The 19,725-nt window shown below is 36.0% G+C and overlaps 1 protein-coding gene across 1 annotated transcript in view; it reads right to left on the bottom strand.

Moving 5' to 3' along the window:
- LOC107707526 (NT-3 growth factor receptor-like) overlaps positions 1 to 19,725 on the bottom strand; it is a 200,537-nt gene that overhangs the window by 146,448 nt on the left and 34,364 nt on the right. The window contains exons 2-3 of the mRNA XM_016511587.1: positions 12,101 to 12,175; positions 9,505 to 9,576 (exon numbers count right to left, since the gene is read on the bottom strand). Of these exons, the coding sequence (XP_016367073.1) occupies positions 9,505 to 9,576; positions 12,101 to 12,175 (147 nt within the window). The remainder of the gene's footprint in view (positions 1 to 9,504; positions 9,577 to 12,100; positions 12,176 to 19,725) is intronic.

Below are 19,725 nucleotides of genomic sequence, written 5' to 3'. Positions count from 1 at the left end.
ATGACCGCACTGCCACATCCGAATGGCACAGGAAATTGTAGGGAAAAGAGGAGAAAGGGATCGAAACATGTTGCAGGCAAAATTTACTTCTGCAACTCTAATGTTTAGAGCAGATATTTTTGAAAGCAGAGATTATTTTTTTAAATCAAATAAAAATAACAAAATAAATATTATAATTTAATAATTTAATAAATACGTATATGTACACCCACAAAGTTTAAAGAAAAAAGTCACTAAGAAATGAATATAAAATAAATACATTAATAAACAATAAACAAATAAAATAAAGCAAACAAAAATTTAATTAAATTATTAAATTATAAAAAGTGAAAGGTGAAAAAAAATTTTTATAAAATAAATAAATAAATAAAATAATTAAAATAAAACAAAAATAAAAATGATTGACTATATTATAATAGAAAATCATTAATAAAATTATTAAACAATGTCACAGTATAATATAAAAATAAATACATAAATATAAAAAACAAATTATTATAATAAAATAAAATTATAAAAAGAATGATACAACTAAAAATACATAAAATGAAAATAAAATAATTAAACTGGCTGTACATTTTATTAAGTTGCACAGCTGTTTTGCATTAAATATAGACAAAGAAAATTCAAACTTATGACATTGTGTTTGGTTAGCTTAGGATGTGCGTTTAAGGTGTGCGTGTTTGGTTAGGTTAGGTTAGGCTCTAATAAATTCTAATAAATGTTTCAACCGGAGTGTTCCAATCTTGACTTCAGAGTGGAATCAAAAGCACGGAAGTGCTATGTATAATAGATATTTATTTAGCAAGTCCTTATTTTTTAATTCTAGAAAGCATTAGTTTCCTCTTCCGGCTTTTTGTTTAAGATCAGTGCTGAAATCTGTAAGTCAGCTGCTGCCACCAGACCTTGCCTGTCAACCCAACATGATCTCTTTCTCACGGATGTCACAGAGTCCCTGTCAGAAGCCTTGGCTATCAAAAAAAGAAACCTCCTCTTTTGACACATCTCTGACAAAGAAGCCAATTAGTTAGGCCTCTCATGGCGCAGACCTGTTCTCGTGTATGCCGGAGAGAGCTTTTATCCTGCTGTACAAGGACATCTCCCCATGGAGAGATGACGTTGATGCTGAGCGCTAGTGGCGGGAGGGTGTGAGTTTCACGGGGGCGAGTGCAGGTTGGTGTGATGGACCTTTTTGTGCGTCTTTAAACACTGATCTATACTGAAAAAAACAAACAGGAAGTTATAAAAAGGATAACCTGCCTGTCCACTCCTACTCAGTTTTTCCTGCACTGCAATGTGACTCTGAGAGAGAGAGAGAGGGAGAGACGATTCAAGAAGGCTGGTTCAGTCTGTCACTGAGTGACACACTCCCTGTTAATATAACAAGTAACAGCATTAGGAATGCAATTGATTTATGACATTCAATGAGAAATAATACACTTCAAATACCGTTCAAAAGTTTAATGCTTTTGAAAGTCTCTTATAATCACCAAAGCTGCATCTACTTGATCAAAAACATTAAAAACTGTAATACTATGAAATATCATTATAATTCAAAATGTTTTCTGTTTACATATATTTTAAAATGTAATTTATACCTGTGATGACAAAGCTGATTTTCAGTGTCGCAAGATCCTTCAGAAATCATTCTAATATGCCAATTTGGTGCTCAAGAAACTAGCATCAAATGTTGAAAAAAATTACAAAAAAAAAAAATTATATATGTATATATATATATTGGAAACAAGAATATAAAGAGAAACATAAAAGCATTTATTTGAAAAAATAAATCTTTTTTTAACATTATCAATATCCTTACTGACAACGCTGATCAATTTTAAGGCATCCTTGATAAATGCAAGTATTAATTTAAGTATTAATTTCATTTTATTTAATGTATTAAATTATAATGACTAATTATCACAATTATAATTAGCAATTATTAGAACAATTATTTAATTAATAATTATAATAATTAATTTATACTTGTATTTATCAAGTAAAAAAAAAACATTTACCGACCACAAACTTTTGAACAGTTGTATATGGCAGGACTTTTTAATTTGATTGTGAACACACACACACACACACACACACACACAAACACTTTCCTTTTGAAATTGATGAATTGTGCAAATTAAGACCAGAGACATTTATTAAGAAAACCAACGTATCTAAATTCAGTATGTCCAAGATCAGTCATTTTAAAAATGAATATTATAGATAAGTAATACTGTCATTACTTTATTGTAGATGTTTTACAAGTGAATGTTATGTTAAGTTATGTTTGGAACAATAAAATACTAAAAAACATTGTTAATTCCTTGTCAGTCACAGAGTTAGTCACATGGCATTTACAGCTCACTAAGACATTCAGAAACTGAGCTACCTTGAGCATTAATGGCAGATTTTAAACTGCATACTTCCAGAGAAAATTCATATCACATATATAAAATCAAAAATCAAATATAAAATAGCTGATTCTTAGAATTTATTTTTAAAGCCAGTCAAATCATATGGGAGCTTGCAAATTTGAAAACCCCTTGCAATATTTGCATGTATTTCAGGAAGAACTACCGAAACATCCTGCAAAGCCTGGTTCTCCTTTGACTACAGTGGCCTGTGGCCTGTGCTCCTGAAGAGAGAGTGTGAAAGAAAGTAAAATAAAACAGTGAGGGATGGCAGCCAATGACACAGAGAAAGTATAAGAAAGAGAATGACAGATGCACAGACAGGAGAAGATACAAGATTTGGGGACAGTCGGTACCCCACATATTTAAGAATATAACTTTACGACCTCTATAGACAACTGACTTCATCCGTATCATTCTGCTGCTCTGAGTTTTATGGGAGCTGTCTTCCAGAAGTTTGTAAAGTGGCATTGCAATGCATCATGGGTCATGATGAGTGACGGTCTCATTGCCTGGATTCATGGGCTGGTAATGGGAAGTAGAGTGCAATGAATGTGAAAAGTGGTAGACCGCAAAATGGCTTAACTGCCTGAATCCTGCTTTTGCTCTGTTATGAAATCCTGCATATTTTAGTTAGACATTTGAACCCTAAAAAAATGTCAAATCTGTTATACATCTATCAGTGCAGCAAAAAAAACTAAACAAAACAAAAAAATTAAAACAACCTGAAACAAAACAAACCAGAGTTTCTATCCTGAGGTCTCTCTGCAGGCACAGTTTCAATGTTTCACAAGAATTCTAATCTATTTTAGGTCTAGTCCACACGTACACGTGTATTTTTTATAAATGTATAAAGTTTTTCCTCCTTTGTTTAAAAAAAAACAAACAAATCTTGTCCACATGAAAACGCAAAAACACGCAGTGAAGCACTGACAAGAGCATGCCAGACCAACAGGTGGTGACATAACCCTAACCGTAAAGCCATGTTGGCCAATCAGAAGCCTGAAAAAAAAAAGGTTATTACCGGTTGTTACCAGCACGTACTCCGACGACACAAGCCAAGATCTCCAGTTTCACCGGCTACAGGACAACACTGCAACCGGAGTTTCTGAAAATCTTCACCCTGGCAGGAGTTTTCAAAAAGGTTCAGTTTCAGTGACCTGATGCTGCATTTGCATGTGGACGAATGGCCAAACTGCATAGAAAAAGATGCGGTTTTGAACATGCCCGTGTTCGTGTGGACAGGGCCTTATACAATCCAAAACAAAACAAAATTTCTCTAGGCACAGGTTTAAAAATGATGCATGACGATATACCGAAGCATCACATTTGTAGCCTATCGTGATGTAGTTGGCGATATCCAGCCCTAAAATTGACTTAATTTGTATAGCAATCACACCAGACATTAGCATTATTCAACCAAATTACTTAAAGGGATAGTTCACCCAAAAATGAAAATTAGCCCATTATTTACTCACCCTCAATGTGACTTCCTTCTTTCGTTATGGGCTAATTTTAATTTTTGGGTGAACTAACCCTTTAAGCTTTACATTTCACCTGACACAAATGAATAATGCAAAAATGCAAATAATGTCTCCCAGAAATGTGATTAGCCATTCCGATCTGATGCCAACATTTCATAAAGCTCATCGAAATCACCAACAGGCATCATCATTAATATCCAATTCATATTTCAATGAGTGAAGAGGATGGCGTCAGCACATTTAATGTGTTCTCTTAAAGCACTCAACTTTCATTAAGCCAAATAAAGCTTGATCTTCCAAGCTGTTTAATGGCAGTCAGCGGGTGTTGCAGTTCATCAGTCCAAAAGAAGTAAAATAAAGCGCATCCATCCATAATAAAATGTGCCTCACATGGCTCTGGGGGGGTGAACAAAGGCCTCTTGTAGCGAATTCTCATCGAAATCACCAACAGGCATCATCATTAATATCCAATTCATATTTCAATGAGTGAAGAGGATGGCGTCAGCACATTTAATGTGTTCTCTTAAAGCACTCAACTTTCATTAAGCCAAATAAAGCTCTCATTGGGGCTCAGGGGCCTTCGGAGCCCGCGGAGACAATGGAACGCATCTCCTTTACTGATGAGCATCCTATCGCATTTCAGAGAGGGAGACATGGCTGACTGACTAACCACAAAGTCAAAGGCTCATTTTGGAGTTCTTTCACAGAGAAGGAAAAGATGTAAGCTGTTTTAGCGCTCCTCCCGTTGCGAGGGGAATAAAACAGCAGCCACATCAATGGTGGCATGAATAATAAATAATGTCATCTCAGAAACAAAGAGAGAGATGGACGGAGTGAGAGAGAATGATGGAGGAAGATGAAAAAACAGAGTTTGCATGCCAAGGCCAGAAAAAATGAACAAGAACAAGAGAAAAAAAGAAGGCGACATCTATGAGTGACGGGTTTTAGAGAAAGACAAAGTTAGAAAGACTGATAGAGGGTGAAAGAGAGGCTGACAGAGAGAAAATTCAAGAGAAATTGGTATTAGGGAGAAAAGAAAGAGACGACCACCAAAACAAACCTCAAGTCAGTGATATAACATTAAATGTAAAACTAAGCAAAAACAAAACAAAAAAAATGAAACCAAAACAAAGCTAAGACAAAACACACAGAAAAAAAATTAAACAAAAAAAGCAAACCAAAACAAACAAAAGCGAAGCAAAACAAACCAAAGCAAAGCGAAACAAATCACAAACAAAAGAAAATAAAAACGCTAGTTGGTTTGTACTTCTAAAAAATAGCCAATATTCCAGTTTAGTTAGCATTAGCTATTTATTAATATATGTAAAATATATTTTTTTAAATAATAAAAACAAATTATACTTAATAAAATAATTTTTTTAATTATTGTTTATATATTTTTCCAACTTTTTTTTTAACATTTTGTTAAAGTTTGGTCTGTTACGATTTTCATCCTTTTGCACATGATTGTCAACTAAAAATATTCTGCTATTTAAGAGTAAAATGGACTAACTGAAATATTATAGCCGGCAAGCCATCCATATAAAGGAAAAGTGACATTTTGTTGCAAGGAGATTCAGTAAGCAGCCTGGGAGTTTTTAATGAGAGTTACTCTCTGGTCTCCCTCTGCCATTGATCAAGGGAATAACCTTTACAAGTTACCTATGAAAACCATTTCTGGATATATTGCATCCTTGCTCCATCGTCCAATGAAAAAAAACAAAGATGCTCCTGTAGAAATCCAAAAGGCAACCTTTGGATTCACCACACATGGCTAGTAAACGCATGAAAGTGAATGCCCCACTTCAAAAAGCAGGTCGACCAAAGCAATGGGCCCCTGCATTGATTTCTATGTCTTTTATCCAAAGCTGCTGAAAAAAAATTCCTTTGGCAGTCAGGTACAACAATTCTGTGTTTTTCTGTCAATATGGGGTGCTGTGTGTACATTAATGAGGAAAAAAAATTAACTTAAATGATTTTAGCAAATGGCTGCAATATAACAAAGAGTGAAAAATTTAAGGGGGTCTGAATACTTTCCGTACCCACTGTATATAAGTCTATTGATCCAGAACAGTAATTATGTTATTTTAGCACTTATAACTTGAGTTCCATGCGAGTATAGTGATGTGTCATCCACATCAAGCATTTGGGGCATAAAGCAGAAATGGGAAACGGATCAGACCACTGCGGCTTTGTTCCCGCGACCTGACCTCGTGTGCATTGTGAATGACACATCTGGAAATCTTTTTTTGCTCATAAAAGTCAGTGTTCTGTGAAGACCACACATGGAATGGAGAATAAAACAAAAGGGCCCAAAAAGAGACATTACTGTAGTATGTGCCTGTCTGACTCTCTCTCTCTCACACACACACACACACACACACACACACACACACACACACACAGATAATTTTGAATATGTCCTGAAGAGAAAGACACCCCTACATCTGTTCTCTTGGTCACCATTGCTCAATCACTAGTACTTAAACCCAGACTTTCAACCCTAAACTATTAAAAAACAATAATAAAAATGTAAATCATACATGTTTAAAACTATGATGGATCTATTAAAAAAAAGATTGAAATAAACTAGTGCTGGGCAACGATTAAAATTTTTAATCGCGATTAATTGTAAATACTTTTTTCATTTAAAAGTAGTGCTATATGAACAAAAATGCACTTTAAACAAATAAGGTGCTTTTTTTACAGCAGTATTCCTTTTACATAGTAGCAGTTAAAATATTTCTTGTAAATCTCAACTTATAACATTAATGTAATCAAATTAAATATAAAACCAAATCTATTTGCCACTACAAGGGCATTAACGTTTTCATAGAAAATATTGGTAACACTTTCTATGAAGCCCGTATTTATAATACATTATAAGGGTATTCTTAAGGCATTATAATGAATGCATAATGCATTGTAAAACTTATAATATGTTATATCAACTCATGAATAATCATAACAACAGTTATAATACATCATAATACTTACGTATTTGTGGTTATAAGTTTAAGAGTATGATTATTTATAACACACAATGAACACCATATTAAATCTACTTCATTTACAGAATAATGGACTGTATCATATCTTGACATTGTTTATTTAAGATCTGCACAGTATCTTACTACAGCTTGTGAGTGGTTAGATGTTGAGTGTTTCCTGTGGAGCTAATGTTAATTAATTGATGTGAGCTTTATACTCCAACTGAAAAAAATGCAATGTTTTATATGGTTACATTTTATTTTGATAGTCCCCTTAATCAATCGACTATAAGCAACTTTGCAAGTACATGCCAACTAACTCACATTAGAGTATCAGTATGCTCAAGAATGGTAGGTAATCAAATTAAATATAAAACCAAAGCTATTTGCCACTGCCAGGGCATTAACGTTTTCATAGACAATATTTTATAGTTTGTTATTGAAAAACAAGTTATGCTCAGAGTCCAGAGCCTCGATCATAACATTATAGGAGGCACCTTAGAGACCTGCACTATCACAGGACCCAACGCAGTAGAGTGCGGCACGGGACAACACTTGATGGGCGACTGCGAGTGCGGGCGGGTAGAGACTCATGTGTGCAGGATGCGGGAGAATAAGGGTGTACTCACACTAGGCAATCTTTTCTTGTGCCCGAGCGCGTCTGACCCCCAAAGCCCGGTTTGTTTGACTAGTGTGATCGCTCCGTGCCGCGCTCGGGCACAGTTCGTTTAGCCGAGTTACAGCGTCCCAAACAACTCAAAATAATAAACCACAAAGTTAACAAAACGATGCACTCCACTGTGCTGAGCGACAGCGCTTCTCTGCTGTCTTCACGTGCGGAAACTTCCTATTTCCCTCTTATGAAGTCGTGAGCGCTTCATGCGGTCTTAGGCCCACCCCAAACGCTCTCATTGGTTGAGACGCGTAATGATACCCATCCCAAGCCAGTAATGATCAACATCCCACCCCTCCTGTGACCGATGGTTTGTCTGTATGTGTATTCAGAGCCAGTGAGCAACGGACTTTCATAATAATAAAAAACTGCGTTAACGCGCAATAAAATAATTGTCAGCGTTAATCAATTAATGCGTTAACACAATAATAACACGTTAACTTGCCCAGCCCTAAAATAAACCTAAATGTACCACAGTTGTTCCTGATTTCTTCAACAACTAACTATTTTGGCCTTAATGGTTACTCTACATACTTATATATATATGCACACACAAGTTTTTATTATAAATATATAATATATTGTATATAACATTTACTAATTTATATTTACTACCTTCAAGTGTCTTTTTATTTACTGTTTTACCCTCATTCAAAACCCAAGCTTTCAATTCTAAACTATGAAAATCTGTCATAAAAATGTAGTGTATTAAGGATACATGTTTTTATGATATGTGTATTTATGTTACATAGCATGCTAACTATGAAAATAGCCTTAGAAAGACAAATTAGTCAGCTATTTTGTTACTGAAAAGTTAAGTTTAATTTCCAAAACAATTCACTGTGGTGGAAGTGACACTGTGGTGGTAATGTTACAGAAAATTTTTTTTTTTTAAATGTGTATAAAAAATATGTAGATTCTGTGTAGCCCAAGTGCACACATAGTGCTAACAGACTGCTAGTGTCCAAATTGTACCTGAAACTTGGCATGAAAAAAGGTTCCCGTACACAATACTAAAGTGCTTACAGTGGACACATGTAGTGACAAATACATGACACAAAGAGTTCCCGAACATTTTGTACAGAAGACATTCACCAGGAACGCTAACCAACACAAAATCGCACATGCGTCGGTTTATGACAGAGAGAAAATAAGAAGTGCATTTGCAGGTGGTGATGGACAGCACAAATTGGGATGGACTGTGTGGAGGTGACAGTCTGCGATTCCATGTCCTTTCCACCTCTCACTGGCAGGAAATTGGGAAATAACAGTCTTGTCACACTCGTCCCATTCAGCCTTCATTAAGTAAATCATCTCTCTCTCTGTGCCCGCATTCTCCACCACCTTCTCCCCCACAACTCAGGCAGCTCTACCTCAAACAATCTTTGTTTATTCAGAGCTCACAACAAGGAACAAGGAAGTGAGCGAGCAATCTAACACAAAAATTTTAAGAGGCGCACGTTGCTGCTTTATGGCACAGACTGTTAGGCCAATTGTCGAAAGGAGTCATTTCGGTCAAGCAATTTTAAACCATCAAACGTTTATAGACAAAGACGATATGTTAACAAGCGCTCTGCAAAACTGCTCTTCAGAGATTAAAACCAACGTATGTGTCTGCCGGGCTACTCGCAAAGCTCACTTTTGAGAAATAGCTGCGTGTGGTGCTCAGTAACACATGGCAGAGAACTATATCATCATAAATTATGCGTGGAGGGCCAAAGCATCTCTCGAATAAGAGCAGCCATGATACTGTGCAGAGTATCCAAAGATGGAAAAGGCATTGTCCCCATTTGCTAAACATGGCCTACTTAAGAAGATATATTGCCTGGTGTAGATGAATGAGTAAACCCAACATAACGATCCATATCTAAGAGTATGATTCTCGAGGAACAAACAATTGACTTTCAAATTAGGTGTTCGAGAACAATCTAGCACACAGGACTCACATGTAGCGCAGGTAGGGGTTCTTAGCGAAGGCTCGCGACTGAATCGTACGCAAGTTGCAGTTCACGATGTTCCTGGAATGGAAAGGACAAATAAACATGTATTAGTAGTTAGTCCCAAGTGGGAACCCAACCATTTTGACCTCATGTTTTTTCTTCCTGGACATTTTTCTAAAGTTGAAACACTTTTAAATCTTGAAACGCAAAATTATGAAAAATTGACTGCAGATCAGAATATATTGACTTCTAAAGCCACTTTTTGTAAAGATATTTAGATAATTCTTGAATATATCATTAACAGCTTCTCACAAACTAATCTCACAATTTCTAAATAAGATTTGTATTTCTATAGATTTCAAACAGCTTCAGTTTCATACATGCAGAACATGCAGATGGGCTCCAGTTGATCATTAACTTATCTCTGATTCTAGGCTTTCCCCCACATTTTTTTAAAAGTTTTTTTCATCTGTGCATCAAACATGTGCAAAGAGAAAATAGTATGACAAATATTTAAAACGAGTATAAGATATGTGATGAATACCTTGGGAAACTATAATGCTACTTATGGGGGGAAAAAACCAACCACATGTGGCAAAGGACAATTAGGTTATGCTAATGTCAAATGCTGCACTAAGTTGCTCTGATTTAAAGATTTTGCAAAAATGTTTAATGTGCAAATCATAGGTCTAAGAGGAGGTGAGCTGGTAAAAAAAAAAAGAGTGAAAGACAAGTTCATGTTCAACCATCATCAAATCCTCTCTTCCAGTCTGTCTCCTCTCCTGAAGTAACATCATTAAGGGCAGAATATCATCAAGAGCCTGCATCCTTGCTCCCGGAGTTATTTATGCTGGCAGCTGGAATCAATTATGTATATTGAATAAAATTTTTTTTTATTGGCATTTGTGAAATGTGTATTTGCACAAAGCACTCTCCGCTCTTGTTATTAGGGATGTTTGCGTGAGCGATTACATTTCTTTTAGCATGAGGTTGGAGACTTAAGCCGAATGAACATGATACTTAAAATGGATAATCGCCAACTGCCAATTCTGATTCGTGAATGGTGGCCTGAACGGAGGTCTCAGAGCAGACGAGACTGATTCTGAGGAGGATAATTGAAGACATGAGTTTGCCTAGCAAATTATTTAGAGAATATGAGCTTTTTAGTATGTGCAATCCTGTTGGCTTCTTAAAATGCTGATACTGGACTGCAACGTTTGGCCTGATTGATCCACAGCATATGGTTAATTACTGTTACCATGATTGCTAGAAAATGCAACAAACATGTCTCTTAAGGCCTGTTCACACCAAGGACGATAACTATGACGTTAACTACAGTTTTAATAACCTTTCTAATTATTTGAGAATAGAGACATCCAGTCAAAATATAATGAAAAGCAGAGGAACGATATCTCTGGAATAACTCGAATAACCAGCTGATAAAAAACATGGCCTATCAGAGTCCAACTGTTGAAAATTTAAAGCAGCAGACAACAAAACTGCAGTGCGCTTATGATAAACAGAACACAAGCATGAATTGATGTGGACGTTAATATACAGTAGTTATCGTGAAAGTTATTATTCTTAGTGTGAACAGGCCTTTAAAGGGACAGTTCACCCGATAATGTAAATCACTCATGGTGTTTTGAAGAAGAATGTGAGGGTTCTAAAAGGGGGTCTATTCATTTTTGGGTGAACTATCCATTTAAAAAAAAAGTGTTTAAGGATATGCAAACATATAAGAAATACCAAAAGATTAAGTTTGGAGAATTTAACAATGAAAAACATGTGAACAACACAGCATTTGAAATGTCTTAGACTGACTTCGTGCCTCAATACCAAGAACACAAATGTCAAAGCTGCATGATTTGTTGCATTCCGGGAGCAGTTCCTGTAGCATTTGAAATTTTTCATTTTAAATTATTTGTGATATCTTAAAAACAGAAGCCCTAGATCATAACATCATATCATGTTGCAGACTCCAACATAATTTCACATGCTGAAACGCTAGAGTAACCTTCACATTCACTGTGGGGGGGAACAAACTGTGAATCTTCTCAGCTCAGAAATTCCCTCCAGTGGCAGACCATGACCAGGTTCTGCCACGTCCGCTTAATAGAGGTAACTGCTAATGAGAACCTTACTAATCATTGCTCCTGGTCTCCATGAACCAGTAGAGCCATAATAGGGAGGAAGAAGAGGTTTGAGGGGCTCTTGTGAGGGAGGAAGCCCTACTTATGAAGAGCCAAGTAAAGATACGTGCATGACAGCAGCAGACTGAATGAGGTAAAGCAAGGCTTGGCCAGATGGAGGGTGTTGGGGGATGTAATTAAATTTTCTGGTCACTTCAGCAGCATTATTTGATCATTTTAAAGCAGGCCTTGGGGAGGCAATTTTATGTGGGGCTGGCTAGAAAAAGCATTTGGATGCCACTGTGAAAGTCGCCCATGCTAGAATGTCATCGCTAGCAATACGTTCCTGCAGATGCCATATCAAAAAGCTATCTTTGGCGATTTATTTTTAATTTTTAAAGTGTGGCGGCACCCTTGTTATCATTATATCTATTGTCCTAAGAGAGATGTGGTAGTAATGTGGAACTCACAGTCTCTGAATCCCAGTGTACAACTCCATGTCAACGTCCCTCAACGTCTGCAAGCCCGACCAGTTCTCAAAGTGTCTGCAAAACAAATCCAGAACATAGAATTAGAACATATTCATCTGAAAATTCCCATTGGCCTGTAGAGAAGTCAAAGATGTTGTGAAAACATGATAAATATTAGAAACGCGCCAATATCAAAAATACTCACCAAAAAGCCGATAATAATTATGTTACGGCAAATAACTGATAAATGGTTGATATTAAAATTATATACTACTTTGTCTAAAAATAAATAAATAAACAAAAGCCAGCTGGCATCATCGTTTTGTGAATTAGCACCCATTACAACACAGACTCTGATTAATAAATGTTTTCAGAAGTTTGGCCAACGCCATAACTATGTTTCTAGAAGTTTCCCCAGCTCGAACACTTTGGGCATCCGCTGCTAAACGCTGATAAACACAGCCGCTCAGAAGACAACAAGGGCTTGCCGACGAGCAGACGAAAAGAAAGTTTGAGCTCTCTGTGTAAAGTGGAATATTAAAACGTTCATGCTTTCATGTCAACGCAGGTATAATTATTACAAACACACTCTTAAAAATAAATACTCTCAAATGGGGGGTTTCATAGCGATGCCATAGAACCATTTTGGGTTCCCCAATGAACCTTTTAATGAACAGCTCTTAAAATAACTATTTTTTCTAAGTGTAAAGAATATTTAATAATCTGAAGAACCATTGTCCACCATAAAGAACTTTTGTGCAATGGAAAGACGGTTAATGGTTGATCACGGAACCACTGATGCCAATAAAGAACCTTTATTTTTAAGAATGTACGTTGGTCCACCAAAAATAAAGACCTAGATAAAAATATAGGCTTATAAAACCAAGCGGTGTCTGCAAACAAACAATGCTTGATTCCATTTGCTTGTTTAATGGTAAATACAGATGGTCATTTTCCATTCAAAGCCAGTTATCAGTAAAACACCATCTTGCCTCTCTTCATTTTTATAAGTTACTCATATCACATGCTGACAATTTGCATTCTGAGAACATCAGGATCCAGCCGAGTAATTAAGTCCACATTGGCCGTTCGAACAGAATGTGTCATACACCGAACAAAACCAAAAATTAGCCTGACAGAACCATCCATCGAGATTTTTAGAGCTCAAGGAAGAAACATTTTCACAAAAAAAACACATTTCACATTAAATGAAACTTATTTGTAACTTAATTGTATGTGCCCATAGTCTGGTAATGATGATGTTCAAAGCATGCACTCATTTACAAATAGCAAATCAACTTTTGTACTTGGGGGAGAGACTGGAATGCCAGGAAAATTTGTTATTTTCTAATCAGTGCTGTACTGGGTAATGTGGTTTTGGAAGCCCTTCGGTTTGAAGGACCCTCTTGGCTGCAGGAAAGTGTTTTCCAGTGTCAATGACGTAAGGTTTTAGATGAACAGCAGGAGGCTTCTGCCTCATCAGCATCTGTATTCAGCTGGCTCATGTGCCATAGAGGACAGCCTGGAGCGTATGTGGATACAGTATACTGTACCAGCCTGGACCTCATTATAACAACAAACAAACATCAATGAGAAACTAATAAAAAGAGAAGAAGTGGCACACTAATGGACTAAAACAATAAAATATAAAATACAAATATAAAGAGAAATAAAAATATATGTGTGACGAGTGGGGGTGGGGCCGAGAGCCGTGGTATTTGATTAAAGTTTTGTTTAAATGTTCGCCGGTTCCCGTCTCCTTCTTCCCGAACTACGAACGTTGTTACAATATGAATACATAAAAATAAAGAAATATGCATAGTTCTTTTGATATATGCAAGAAATGCAGCCAAGGATTTATTATTTGCACAGTTATGAGATTTGGTCAGTCTATGTCTTTTGGCAAAAAAAGAAAAGTTGTCAATTTTGCCATGCCATATATATTAATTTTACACAATTTTACTCTAACTGGAATGGCTTTTTTTAATTAATAAAAATATTCATTTAATTATAAAAATGTTCGAAATGATGACAACCTGTCAACTGTAGCCAGACAAATTTTACAAAAAAATAATATTTATAAACACATTGAAAACACAAACATTTGTAATATTTAATAATCATCTCTAATACATGATTTTATTTATTAGCTTACATTTTATGTACAGTATAGTAAAGTGTTCTCTTTCTTTCTTTCATTGTAATTGTGTCATTTGTATCAGTCATTTGTATTTTTTTTATATTTCTATTTAGCTTTATTTTTTCAGTCTTAGTAATTTTAGTACTTCAATTTAAATTTAATTCAGTAAGTTGTCAAGGCAACACATTTCAAATCTTTAATTTTTCAAATGGTGTAGTGACACTGACTCCAGCTCACCATTACTCATTGTCTGGTGCTCCCAAATCACGTTCCGTCTCACGATTTATTCAGTCACGTTTAAATTACCCAGAATGCAATTACACCTAAGCTAATGAGAAAGCGTTTAATTGAAGAGAGGGCTTGGAGCATTTGGCTTGTCAGCTATGCAAATTCACGCACTTGTAGCTTGCTGTTGTGGAAACGTGATTCCCAGAGGTCTCCCCTCTCGTCCGTTGACAGGAAGTGGCGCTTGGCACCTGGTGGCTAGCGGATCGAGCTGGGTAGGCCATTTTGTGACACTCCTAAAGGAATCCAACGTCTTAATCGCTTATTTATCTCTGGCACTTAACGACAAATGATTTAAAACTTCTGGGATTTGCCACTGTGTCATGCTCTCAATACTGTCAGTTCAATCATTCAGTGGCTCAGGCGCTTCTCTCTCCCGATCACTCATTCGCTCGCACATACACACACCCAGATGCTGTTTTTCTTGACACTGCGGTAAGCAGCTGCACGACACACATCTCCAATAGCTGTGCCCGAGAAATTACGAGCCACCCTCCATCTGTTGCTAGCATCAGGTTTTCTGAGCTCGGCTTGCACATATTTACATCAGCCATAGAAATGTAACAATGTCCATATCTGGTTTGAACATGTCAGCCGTCTACACTTGATCTGTGTATGTATGAGTGGGCATATGTGGAAGCATTTATGTGAAAAACAGACCACATCCTGCACAGGGAAGCCTCGACGCACATCTCAATTGTTAACTACGCCTGAGTCTAATTATAAATGATATTTATTTCAGGTAGTTGAACTGGGGCTGTTTGAGCTGTGTAAGATTGAAAGCCCGTCTTTTCATCGCATTAGTCTTATGACATGGCACTCAGACTAAACCAGTTCCACAAATACTGAGCTTCAACCATTTTTCGAAAATTAAAAGGTCACGTGATTAGGCAAATCACACACACAAAATGTCAAACTAGTTAACAGTAATTTTTATGCAAACACAAAATTCTGTCATCATTTACTCATGTTGTTCCAAATCTTACTTTCTTCTGTGGAGCAATAAAGGAGACATTTTGAAGAATGTTATAGTGACTACACAGTATAACGTGACTGTCAAGCAGTGTTGTTATTGATAACTAAAAGTACAAATATTACAAATATTTTTTTCATTAAATTAAATTGTGTTAATTAAAATAAATAGAATAAAAATAAATATTATATGAAAAACTTAGATAAAAATTTAAATAAAAAGTAAAATAAGTTAATTATATTAATAACTAATAATATTAATAAATACTAAAAATAAAACTGAAATAAATTACAGCTAAATTAAAAAATAAATATATTTAAAAAATTACATAAATTACAAAATTACCAAAATAAATTTTAACTACCAAAATTAAAAATGAAAACTGGCCATATAAAGAAAAATAATTAAAAATATTCATAAATTCACACATAAACACAGCCTTCCTAAGTCATGACAGTTCTATGTGAGAACATTTAAGTAGAGAAAAATTTAATGAAGAAGAAAATTTAATGTACTTGCCAATATGATATGCATGCATTTCTTTATTCAGAAAACAAAAGAATATTATAAAGAATAAAAGAATAATATATTTTGAAGAATGTTGGTGAGTTTTGGTAACCACTGACTTCCACTGGATGAAGCAAAAATTTCCACAGAAGACACAAGGGTGAGTAAATGATGACAGAATTTTCAGTTTGGGGTGAACTATCCCTTTGAAATATTGTGCAAAAATCATACAGACTCAGCTATTTTTTTTATTTTTTTATTTTTGTCATTTTTGGAGTTTGTCAGCCTCGGTACCCATTCATGTTCATTAAATACAAAAGAATGAACAGTCTTCAAAACATCTCCTTTTGTGATGCATAGAAGAAAATCATACAGGTTCGAAACAACATGGGGGCAAGTCACATCCAGATATCAGCCAACAGGATGATTTTTCACAGTTCTTTGAGCACATATCTGCATTTCTTTAAATGCTGAATAGATTCTGCAGATTGCGCTTAAATCGAAAGTTGAAGACGTGAAGGAATCGAAATTTGGAGGGGGAGCTGGACGGTGATGGACTAAACGGATCCAAAATTGTGAGCTGGGTTTTTACCCCTGTGACTAACTGACACATCGACTAATTGATGGGTCCATTGATTGTGCAGTGCAGTTTCTAAATGACCAGTAATGAGTCAAAGAGCAGATCCACAGTGTCTGAAGTACAAGTACCAAAAGTAGACGCGTCTTCCTGTGGCTCCTGTACACTTCAGACTGATTTGGCCCTAATTAGTCATCATATCATAACAGATTCATAAAGCTTTCTGGAAAGCATAAAACAATCTTGTAAACAAGTATTCCTGTGAGGATTGATTAAATATGCGTGACGGTTTTCTATAATAAACATACGCGAGAGCTAAAAGCCAATGCAGACGGCCACAGAATGACTTGAATTAATCACAATTGGGTTTATTGCAGAGATTTAAGTGTTACTTTTATGGTCAAACTGTCTCTTTGACACCTCAAGACTGCCTTCAAAACAACATGCTGCCATAAAACATCTCAAATTCAAATGGTTTATATCACTGTCATAAAAGAAAATGGTTATTTTAAAAGAAGCATCACTGTTTCCAACCATAAAACGAAGGCCGTTTTCCATATTCTGAGCAAAAGCTTTACATATTACTAACATTGTAACTAACATATTTAACTAACATTATTATTATTATCTCAGCACTCTTCCGCAGAACACAAAAGGAGATATTTTGCAGAGGGGCCAATCTGCTCTTTTTCCTACAACAAAAAAATAAAGTCATTTGGGTTTAGAGAGACACAAGGATAAGAAAATGATGACCGGATAAATACACATCCATTTTGTGAACATCAACAAAAGCTGTTATCTAAGACAGGTCCCTACAGAAATGCAAAGCCCTACTTTTTATTTTTACCACCAAAAAGCTAATATAAGATACCTCCTTTTTGTGCTTTTTTGTGAATAACAACACAGAGCTGCAGCTAACAAGATAAGCACGGCTTGTTTTAAGTCCCAGGTTAACATAAAAAGCTTGCAGCAACATGAAGTGTAAAGGTCTCTGCACACTGAGTCCGAAATTTTCGTATGCGTTTTTTCGTATTCGAAATCCTAAAAATTCGTCACGCACAGAAACCTTGAAAAAATCGAACCCGATCCGAATTTTTTTTATGACGGACGAATATTTCGGAGGCAGTGTGTAAACGTGATTGACATAACGTGAGGTCGTATTTATTTTTTAACGTGCAAAAATTTCGGACGAACTTTTCGGACTCAGTGTGCAATGACCTTAAGTCAGACACAAAATTAAAAACAATGCAAAGGAAAGTTATGGTATAGTAAAACGTAAGGACTTAAGGCTCCCAGCTTTGGAAATGTGCACGAATTTGCATGTATACGACCTCTGGTCCAGTTCATAACGAAATGCTGATGCTCATGAGAAAGATTTTCATCAGGCAAGCCCTTTCCATTGCACACAGGAGGATTTCTTATGACATATTTCACAGTAACAAATTTACCTCTGACCGCTGCCTAAAAAGCAAGCTAGTCCGTTCTCTGCCAAGTGCAATTACCAAGATTGCTCTATGAATGGCTAAGGAAGTACAGCACCACGTCCCATTCCTCCAAAAACATCTAGTTCCATCTCCGAAATGGCGTCGCAACAGGAGGGATTGGTCTGAGTTTCATAAATATTCCAGTATTGGAGATCTGCATATGCTCTACGTTTGATGTAGGGAACCAGAGAGACGGAGCAGAACGCTGGAAGACTGCCAGCTCCAAATCTTCCCTTCACTTCAGCTTTAGGTGAAGAATGAATACAAAGTCATGGTGATTTACTGAACCATTCCAATAATTAAGTTCATGTAGCAACACGCTGGCGTAGCGAGATCTGACAACCCCACAAAACTTAATTTCTCTTTCTATTGTTGTTTCTTCCTTTCTTTCCATTCGGTCGTAAATGTGACAGATGCACAGCCAAAGCTATAGGAGTCCAGATCATTTATTTTACACATCAATGACCCAACTTCTTCGCACATCAAACTCCACGCAACCATATTCCAGCATCCATGTATGTCTTCCGATGTGTCTGGGACCATCCTTACAGGAATATACAGGAATATAAATCACTTTTGTGACACTAACCTTTGAAACACCATGTTTTTAAGTCATTGGTTCACTGCGTTTATTTTGTTTAGATTTAAAAAATGAGCGTGACTGGAATAAATAGCTGTGCCAAAGTTTACATGGTTCATGGCTTCACACCTAGGGTTGCAAAAAGGTGGAAACATTCCAGAAATTTTGGAAACTTTCCAGGATTTTTTTGGAATATTCCAGGGATTTTTGGAAAGTTTCCGGAAATTTACCAAAAGTTTTCCACCCATTTGCAACCCTATTCAGACCTCACTAAAAGAGTTTAGCAAGAACCTCAAATAGCCAGATTCATGTCTTGCCAACAAGTGGTATGAGATCTAGACGGAGAAAACTCTGACCACAAAGTCAACAAACAATTTTAGCTAAACTGACCTTCCACTTTGCAGCTGAACTCGCTATGAAGCGCCAGATTCTTCGCCCACAACATCCGAAGCATAAAGCAGAATTATGTTTACATTTATGCAGTCCAAAGACATTTTAACGTTACTTTCAGTGCATTTAAGGTATATTTATCAGCAAGTGCACCTCCCTGGGCATCACTTTAACGAGAACTAAATACACTGAATCTAAAAAAAAAAAAAAAAGCTGGGAAAAACTGAAACTAAACTAAAATACATTTTCATGACTCCAAAATTAACTAAAATATAAATTAATTATTTTACTGTTTAATCCATGGTGTATTATAAAATTTGAAACCTTAGCATTTAATAGTATTTTAAATTAGGTCAGCTTAATTTAGTTTAATCAGTTTCCATTTTAATTTAAGTTTTCATAATTTTGTTGTATTGACATTTTAGTTTTGAATATTTCTATACAGCTTTATATATATTAGGGGTTGCACCGCCTAATCGACTTCAATGCTCTGCCATGACGCTTTAAGCTTGACGTCGACTAGTCGCTGTTCCTATAGGGGGCGCAACAGGATAAGAAATCTGTGAAGGACTTCCACATTTACGCTCCGTTTCCAAACAGTTAAAATGACAAATAAATGCATACTCTGAAAGCGCTCCACAAGACATGTGCGATTATATTACTGGATGCTCGAAATTGAACGGGAGAAT

This window comes from Sinocyclocheilus rhinocerous, unplaced genomic scaffold (assembly GCF_001515625.1).
Source record: "Sinocyclocheilus rhinocerous isolate Xijiao unplaced genomic scaffold, SAMN03320098_v1.1 scaffold534, whole genome shotgun sequence".
Lineage (NCBI taxonomy): Eukaryota > Metazoa > Chordata > Actinopteri > Cypriniformes > Cyprinidae > Sinocyclocheilus > Sinocyclocheilus rhinocerous.
Note: the sequence above shows the minus strand (reverse complement) of the source record. Positions and strands in the feature narration are given on the sequence as shown.